The sequence below is a fragment of the Sinocyclocheilus rhinocerous genome, unplaced genomic scaffold (genome assembly GCF_001515625.1).
Source record: "Sinocyclocheilus rhinocerous isolate Xijiao unplaced genomic scaffold, SAMN03320098_v1.1 scaffold4431, whole genome shotgun sequence".
Lineage (NCBI taxonomy): Eukaryota > Metazoa > Chordata > Actinopteri > Cypriniformes > Cyprinidae > Sinocyclocheilus > Sinocyclocheilus rhinocerous.
This window is the reverse complement of record NW_015647021.1, coordinates 241,203-250,442: the sequence shown is the minus strand read 5'-3', so window position 1 is coordinate 250,442 and position 9,240 is coordinate 241,203. Positions and strand designations below refer to the sequence as shown.

Genomic DNA, 9,240 nt, shown 5'->3' with positions numbered 1-9,240 from the left:
TACAATGTATTTTTGGCTATTGCTACAAATATACCCCAGCGACTTAAGACTGCTTTTGTGCTCCAGGGTCACAAATTTTTGAATAAAAAAATTGAGGTCACAAGGTTTTGATTAAGCTCCTGTATTTTCTTGCTAGGTCAGAGAAGCAGAAAACAGAAACCAAAAGATCTGCCTGCTCCCAGATCAGCTGGCTGCATTCAGATCAGCTTCACTCCACGAGTGTTTCCCACCGCGCTGAGAGAGTCTCGCGTCCCGGAGGAGGAAGAGGTCAGATCTGCTTTATAAATGATAGATTAGCACTAAAATGGTTTGCAATATTGAGAGTCTAATTATGTCCATGTGTGTGTGAGCAGTGGTTGAAGAAGCAGGCGGAGGCCAGGAGAGCAGTGGACACAGATCTGGCCGAACTGGACGACCTGAGAGAGGAAGAGAGAAACCCAGACTGGCTGAAAGAGAAGGGCGAGTGAGTGCCACAGATCACACTTAAAGGGATAGTTCACCCAAAAGTGAAAATTCTGTCATTAATTACTCCAAACCCGTAAGACCTTCTTTCATCTTCGGAACACAAATGAAGGTATTTTTGATGGAGTCTGAGAGCTCTGATCTTCCACAGACAGCAATGATGTTAGCACGATCAAGGCTCAGAAACACAGAAAAGGACATCGGTAAAACAGTCCATGTGACATCAGGGGTTCAACCGTAATTTTACGAAGCTACGAGAATACTTTTTATGCACAAAGAAAACAATAACAACATCATTTATTCAGCAGTTCTGAGGGTGAGTAATTAATGACAGAATTTTCATTTTTGGGTGAACTGTCCCTTTAATGAGAACTATGAGTCCAAACAGTCATGTTTGTGGAGAAAGGAAGGACAACATGTCTTCCGTCAGTTTATTTACTGACATTTTGTAGTGTTTTATATGAACATTACCATTCAGAAGTTTGGGGATGGTAAGATCTTAAATGTTTTAAAAGAAGTCTGTTCTGCTCACCAAGACTGCATTTATTTGATCAAAAATACAGTAAAAAAACGTGAAATAATATTACTATTTAAAATAGCTGTTTTCTTTATGAATATATGGTCAAATGTAATTTATTTCTGTGATCAAAGCTGAATTTTTCAGCATCATTACTCCAGTCTTCAGAAATCATTCTAATATGCTGATTTGCTGCTCAAGAATCAGTTTAATATTTTGTAGAAACAAGATACATTTTATTTTTCAGGATTCGTTGATGAATAGAACGTTCAGAAGAACAGCATTTGTTTAAAATATAAATCTTTTGTAACATTGTAAATGTTACTTTTGACCAATTTAATGCATCTTTTTTAAATAAAAGTATTAATTTCTTCCTAACCCCAATTTTTTGAATGGTAGTGTACAGGTGCAGTACAAATGTCTGAATGTAATTGCATTATATAACAAAATATCAACACAAGTGTCATTTATTTAAAAAAAACACAGCATTAAATATCATAATCACCTTTTTTCCCCTTTCCCTGCAGTAAATTGTTCATGGCAGGAAACTACCAGGCTGCCGTCAACGCTTATAATCTGGCCATAAAACTCAACAGGAAGATCCCGGCTTTATTTTCTAACCGAGCGGCCTGTCATCTCAAACTGAGAAATCTTCACAAAGCCATCGAGGACAGCTCTCAGGTCAGTTTTTAGCATTTATGTTCTTTTTTAAATTTCTCTTTTTGTATACAGCGCACTGATTCCCTTCACATTAACACACATGAACTCTCACAGGCCCTTGAGTTACTGAAGCCTGCGGTCGCTGCAAACGCTCCGGCTCGACTGAAGGCTCACGTGAGGCGCGGAACAGCATTCTGTGAGCTTGAGCTTTATGTGGAAGGTACAGGATCATCAATTATGCTGCTTTCATGCAAAACACATCAATCTCTGCAGCAGTCATATAAATACAGTTATCTGTATGTAAATAGTGTGGGAGAAATCTATGCACTGAAAACACTGTTATCTCTGTTCTTATCACTGTTAAATCAACTCTTATCACTGTTATCTATTATAAAAAATATCTGATATTCTTGAGTTGGAATTTCAATCAAATTGGCCTCTGTTATGATATGCAGAATGTATATTTTTGCTGTCTTGTCAAAAGCAGTTAACACATTTTATTTATGCCATACAGCAGAACAAAAATGTTCATCACAATTTTAAGAAATAAAAATAAGTGTTTTTAAATAATATTTTATCAAAAATAATTAATGACATCAGCATCTGTAAATTAGAGCATTCTGGGTTATTTGGCTATTGTGTTTATAATCTTACAAATGACATTTTAATAAATTCTGCATTATTGTTGCTACACATGTAATTCAAATTCACGATTTAATTTGGAATTTTAAAGACACTGTCGATTGATTTCTGAATGCCACACAACTCTGGTTCTCTTGGAGTATTTTACATAGTGCTGTCAAAACGATTAATCGTATACAAAATAAGTCTTTGTTTACATAATATGTGTGTGTTCTGTGTATATTTATGTATATATAAATACACACACATACAGTATATATTTAGAAAATATTTACATGTATTTACACATGTCTATATTTATATTCATATAATTTATATTATAAATAAATCAATATATTTACTATATAAACATAACATATTTTTCTAAAATATATAGATGCATGTGTGTGTATTTATATATACATAATAAATATACACAGTACACATACATATATTATGTAAACAAATACTTTTATTTTGGATGCGATTAATCACGATTAATCGTTTGACAGCACTAATTTCACAACATCAATCTTATGGGTTTTTTAGGTCTTCAGGACTATCAGGCGGCTCTAGAAATCGACCCACACAACGCAGCCCTGCGAGCTGATACAGACAAGATTCGTGAGGTCATACAAGGCACCACATGACCATCTAAGCTCCTAAAAAGCTTGGATCATGATTACACCTGTAATTGATGCATTAATGTACATGCATGCATGTTTTTAACAGTGGTTTCTAATATGAAACACACAAAATGTTTTGATTATACTCTTTTTTTTTTAACAGTTTTCATCTTCTCAATAAAACAACATTCATCTTTTCGAATGGTACTGGACGTACATCAATTACCTTATATAATTGCAGATAAAAACAAAACAAGTCCTTGATCTTGAGTTAAAGGTGACATATTATGCCCCTTTTTACAATATGTAATATAAGTCTCTGGTGTCCCCAGAATGTGACTGTGAAGTTTCAGCTCAAAATACTCCACAGATAATTTATAATTTTGAAAATGCCTATTTTGAGTGGAAGCAGAAACAAAAGAGATGTAAATGGTTAACTATAAATGATTACCTGATAGATAGAGTAATAAGAAGAATACAGGGAAAAGTCATATTATAAAAACAACCATCCCAGCTAATAGGAAAAGTTTGGCAACGTTCTCTCTCAAAAGTTATGAAAAAAATTTTCTTTCATTAACATTATGATTAATATTGTTCAGCCTATCTGTACAATGCTTTTGGGCTGCCATCCTCGTTATATATCAGTCCAGTAACCCAGTTTATAAGGTACTTGTCACTGCCGTCTAGATCCTTAGGTTCAGAAGGTGCCCGATGTAGCATCTTCCAGTCACATCTCTCCATTCTTCTTGCTCTGGAAATCACCACCAAAATTGCCTTCCACCACGGACTTCCCCAGTTGGAGGAACATGTGTGTCACGGTGGAATCCATAATCATTCCATCTATCACGGCTTATATAGAAAGCAACGTGTCTCAGAGTCATTGCTATTGGTTCACTTTCAAGAAACAGCTTATACGCATTGTCCCACCACTCTTCACTCACTTCATCCAGGTTCTTCCAATTTGACATCTGTTGCAAAACAGGAAATAAACCGTTTGCATCAGTGTTACTCTTATGTCAGTTGTCAGCGGATAGTTATGTATAAATATAAACCCTTCATATGGGTTTTATGCTCAGTCAAATCATTGTGGATGTATCATACACAAATAAATGTGGTGCCACAGAAGACCTATTATGAATAATTTATTGCTACTCTGTGAATAATATGTAATCATGTAATCAGTTAAAAAAGTAACCAGTCCGATTACGAGTAAATGTAATTTAATCTAATTACAAGTACTTAATTTTTGGAATCTGATTAGTAATCCAGATTACATGTAACCAGTTACTACCCAGCTCTGGATACTGGGTTTAAAAACGTACTGCTTGTATGCGATGCCTTGTGACTTCTTGTAAAATGTATGCGTTGATAGAGAGCTGCCGCAATGTGCTTTATGAAAACGACAGTTGTGTAGAAGAGTGTGGGCGGAATTCATTTGTCATGCCTTGCAGACGTTTTGTGTAGAGATCCGATAGTGCGAATCAAGAACTTCGGCACCAATACGGATGTAACACGTCACGTGTGTCATATAGCCTACAAGTAGTATGAGTAATACTGCACAAAGTACAGAATGGCAAAGTACAGGCCTTATGGGATCCTGCCAGTTTGACTGCAAATCCACTGATGCGATATATTACATATTCACCACTAGATGCTACTGTTGTGCATAATTTCAGCAGATAATCTATACTTTTATTTTTCAGGGTATGGCTTCAAAGATGTCTGTTCTAAATTCAATAAAATTATGCATTTTGAAAATGAGAAATTACACAGTTCGTATTAAATACACAGCAGTCCTTAACTGACTGTACACTTGGCTAGCTGGATTAATGACTGATCATGAAAAAAAAACGAACTGCAAAAACATTTGGCAAGATTTCTTTTAATTTCAAGCTGATCTGAACACACTATCAAAAACAATGATGCTCTCTCCTCAAGTAAAGAGCCAGCTTTATGCTCGCTATTAGTTTGATATCTAAAAATGTCAGTGTTTTAAACATGATCTTTTGGTCTGATAAATAATTAGACTGATGTGTTGTTTTAAATTGAGAAAATCTGCTCATTTCATATAATGATATTTGAAGGAATGATTCTCCCAAAAGGACGTCTATCCATGAAAACCTTAAATTATGATGCATAATTGTATTTGCTACATGAAATTGTAATTTTTGTACTAGTGCTGTCAAACGATTAATCGAAGTTTTTGTTTAAATAATGTGTGTGTACTGTGTATATTTATTATGTATATATAAACATACTCATACAGTATATATTTAGAAAATATTTAGGCTACATGTATATATTTATATATTGATATAACTAAATATGTTTAATTATGAACATAACATATTTTTCTTAAATATATACATGCATGTGTGTGTATTTATATATGCATAATAAATATACACAGTACACACACATATATTATGTGAACAAAAACTTTTATTTTGGATGCGATTAATCGCGATTAATCGTTTGTCAGCACTAGTTTGTACACTTTGACAGTATTCTTCCTAATAAAACTAAACTTGCTTTCATGAGTGGATGTTTATTGCTGCCGTATCCATCAAACATACACAATACTGGACGTACATCAAGGTTAAAAAGATCAATTACATGCAGTAACAACAAAACAAGACCTATCTTGAGTGAGTGATGATCAGTAGACGTAACTCAAATATAAAATGCAAATGTGTTTGGTCACTGTCCCTTAAGCTGTGTATTATCATTTGGGATATACACATAGCGGTGGTCCAAGGTGGTATTAAAGGAATTGTCCTGGAACATCTCACACAGTCCAAGGTGCTGTGAGAAGCTCTGGGATATGGGGTGATAGGAGCAGGGCGAGGACTCAAACGTGGGTGATCGAGCGCCATAGTCGCCGGATGTCGTCTTATACATCAGGTTCTGAGATCTGGCCAGCGCCGGATCTTCAGACGACGCGTGAGATCCTGGTTTGATCATGCAGGAGAAAACTGGATTTCCAGGATTAGCGCATGGAGCCCGGTGCTCCGGATTCGACATTATGACTGCAGCCTGAAAGGAGATAAAGTGTAGACTGATGCATTATTATTAAAGTAACCAAAGCCAGTTAATCATTTTAGGAACTTTGCTTTAATTAAATTTTATTTCCTTAGTTTTTCTGTTATTAAAAATATGATTTTAAGAACATAATGCATGCAATTCCCAGTGGTAATATAACCCTACTAAACTCCGAACCTCTAGTAAATGATCTTTAATGTATTTTAGTGCTGTCAAACGAATAATCGCAATTAATTGCATCCAAAATAAAAGATTTGTGTACATAATATTTGTGTGTGTACTGTGTATATTTATTATGCATATATAAATACACACACATACAGTATATATTTTGAAAATATTATGTATTTACATGTATATATTTATATTCATGTATATGTATAAATATAACATTTTTCTTAAACACATACATTCATGTGTGTGTATTTATATATACATAACGAATATACACAGTACAAACATGTATTAGGCCTATGTAAACAAAAACTTTTATTTTGGATGCGATTAATCGTTTAACAGAACTCTTTATTTATTATTTGGATATGGAAATTAATTTAACTCAGTTTTTCTTTTAACTGTACAGTATTTAACTTTTTTATTTGTACAATAAATTGTCTAATTAACTATACTGTTAGATGTATTATTTATATATTTATTTAAATCACATTTTATGTATGTATTTTAATAAATATATTTAGTATTTTATAGGGTGATTATTTGAATTGATTTTTAAATGCATTTATTTTAATCAAATGTTGATTATTCATTATTTATTTGAGCCCATTTGGATTTATTTATTAATCAAAAATAGATAGTTAAAACTTTTTTAATTTTTAACTAAAATTTAATATTATAATGTTTTGTGCATTATTTATAATTTATTCATACTGTTTATAGCGCAATTACAATATTACATAACGATGAAAAAAGATCAATTTAATCTTCTAAAGTGGAAATATAAGAAATGCAACTTACCAATTTTACAGCGAGAGAAGACGTTCAAACGTTTGTGTTGTTAGGACGTCTCTATGGCAATGACCGGTTACGTCAACTGCGCCTGCGCATAAACAAAGCGTAAAACTAACATTTCAACCTACGATCAACTAGATTTATTAGGAAATTAAATATAAACGTCGGAATCGCTGTTAAATATATTAAACCGATCAGCAACCACGCAAACAGAGACACTTCAAATTCATTTAGGATACGTTCGCCTGTGCGGGAATCAAGGGAAATGTAGTTTTTAGAGTTCAAGAATGTTAAAGGGTGATTACGTATAAAACTACAACTCCCATGCTGCTTCCTCTCGGCAGCCGCCGCCGTGTTGTTCGTATAGTGTGATGTTGATGTTTTGGCTCAGTTGGAGAGGCGTTACGGTTAATGGTAGATTTTCCTTCATCTTTCTCCCGCTGCAGTTTACCTCTAAAACAGGTAAGGACGACATATAAGGCACTCAATGCAGTTTAAAGTCAGGACTGACGGATTGAAGAGACTCATTCATATTCCGCTGTGTGTTTGTGAGAGTCAGTGTTTGTCGTTTTGTCTGCTCATCTCTCAAGTGCAACAGCTCAGTTCACGAACTGAATCAAATGTTGAGTTTAGGACCTTATAAATCTAATTTTAGATTATGGGAGTCTCCTGCCTCGATTTTATTAGCAAGAATAAGATGAAACAAGCTGTATTCTGCAATAATAATCGCTCACAGTTGTCGTGTTTATGTAGTTATCTATTTTTTGCAGTTTAAACCGTGTTGTCATGTTTATTAGAATAATTAAAAAAAACGGTTATTGCATCATCCATCAACCTATAATTTTAATTTTTAAATTTTTTAGTTGTTACAGACTCCTAAATATGATTATCTTTGTCTGAGAGACCCCCATCCTAAAATGTACTGTTAGATGTATTATTTATGTATTTAATTAACATTTTTATATCATTTTTAGCTATTTATTTATTTAAATCTAATTTGTTTTTATTATATATATTTTTTATTTTTTTAATAGATTGTTTATTTTAATCACAATTTTATTATTAATTGAAATATATTTATTTTTACTTATTTTAATCAAATTGAGTTAGTTAGATTGAATCTTATTTATTTATTCATTTAATTTGTTCACATTTCCATGGACCTTCTAGCACTCCTTTGTGGTCAGTTTGAAAGATCTGTTGAAGTGTTTCCGTGTTCAGTGATTTTGTTTGGATGAGGATATGTGTGTTTAATGGCTCTGTTCTTCTGCTTTTTTGGATGGTTAACAAACCAGAGTGTGTTATTTTTGCATGCTCTTCCTGAAAAACAAACCAGTGAAACAACCAGATGATAGTTTTGACTCAGATCTGTGGTTTTTAAAGAAATAGTTCACCGCGAAATGAAAGTTCTGACATTATTTACTGCATGTTGTTACAGACTTTTCATGAACTCTTGCATCTTGAAAATGCAATACTTTATGCGTTTAAAAAGGTTTTGCATGAAGATACACCAGAATGCATCAGATTTCAGCATAACTATCAGATGTGTAATTAGAAGTTTCTTTATTTGTGCCTGTAATTCTTCTTGTTTATCAAGACCTCTATTCACACGGCTTCTGCAAACGCAGAATAATCATTTACCAGTGACAGGGTCAACCTGACATTTCCATCCCATAAATGAGTGTTCAGGTGGACGTCATTACAGAGGACAACAACACTGATGAGACTTGAAATAATGCAGTTTGCATAGTCAAATGTGTGATTTTGTTTCCCTCTGTAAATAACAGTCCATGTGCTTCTGTTGTGTGGTTATTTTTGTCGTGTAGCTGGTTGAGAGATGTCCGACAGCTCCAGTGACACGGAGTCGTCCTGCGGATGGACAGTCATTAGTAATGAGGTGAATCATGTGTTATTGCTTGGAATGTTACCCACCGGGTTTACCTCTAATCTAAAACATGCTTTTTGAGAGTTATTCTTTTACAGTCCTCTGCTGGGTGAAGAGCACATCTAGGTCTATTTCTAAAAATAGAAATAATAAATTAAAATTTTGCATAAAGAAAAATACGCTTATTTTTAGGACCTTTTTTTTTTTTTTTGCATTTTTGCATTATTTTCATGACAAAATATTAATTTAATTTAATTTTGAGGAGATCACGTCTAGAAAAATTGTAGGACCTTTTTTTTTTTGTTTTTTTTTTGCATTTTTGCATTATTTTCATGACAATAAAGCACATTTCCATATTTTTGATTGATTCATTTTTGGCACAGTTTTTGAGACTAACTTATAAATATTATGTAAATTGTAAGTCATATATATACTGTATATATATATATATATATATA

The 9,240-nt window shown here is 33.3% G+C and overlaps 2 protein-coding genes across 3 annotated transcripts in view; both read left to right on the top strand.

Annotated features, from left to right (window-relative positions):
* The window catches only part of dnaaf4 (dynein axonemal assembly factor 4), a 5,112-nt gene extending 2,112 nt beyond the window's left edge, over nucleotides 1-3,000 (top strand). For both annotated transcript variants that reach the window (XM_016512485.1, XM_016512484.1), the window contains exons 5-9: nucleotides 137-267; nucleotides 354-463; nucleotides 1,507-1,660; nucleotides 1,754-1,859; nucleotides 2,810-3,000. In XM_016512485.1, coding sequence (XP_016367971.1) covers nucleotides 137-267; nucleotides 354-463; nucleotides 1,507-1,660; nucleotides 1,754-1,859; nucleotides 2,810-2,910 — 602 coding nt within the window. In that variant the 3' untranslated portion in view covers nucleotides 2,911-3,000. The remainder of the gene's footprint in view (nucleotides 1-136; nucleotides 268-353; nucleotides 464-1,506; nucleotides 1,661-1,753; nucleotides 1,860-2,809) is intronic.
* A 4,170-nt stretch (nucleotides 3,001-7,170) lies between these two features.
* The window catches only part of LOC107708294 (cell cycle progression protein 1-like), a 15,129-nt gene continuing 13,059 nt past the window's right edge, over nucleotides 7,171-9,240 (top strand). The window contains exons 1-2 of the mRNA XM_016512482.1: nucleotides 7,171-7,359; nucleotides 8,724-8,794. Coding sequence (XP_016367968.1) covers nucleotides 8,735-8,794 — 60 coding nt within the window. The 5' untranslated portion in view covers nucleotides 7,171-7,359; nucleotides 8,724-8,734. The remainder of the gene's footprint in view (nucleotides 7,360-8,723; nucleotides 8,795-9,240) is intronic.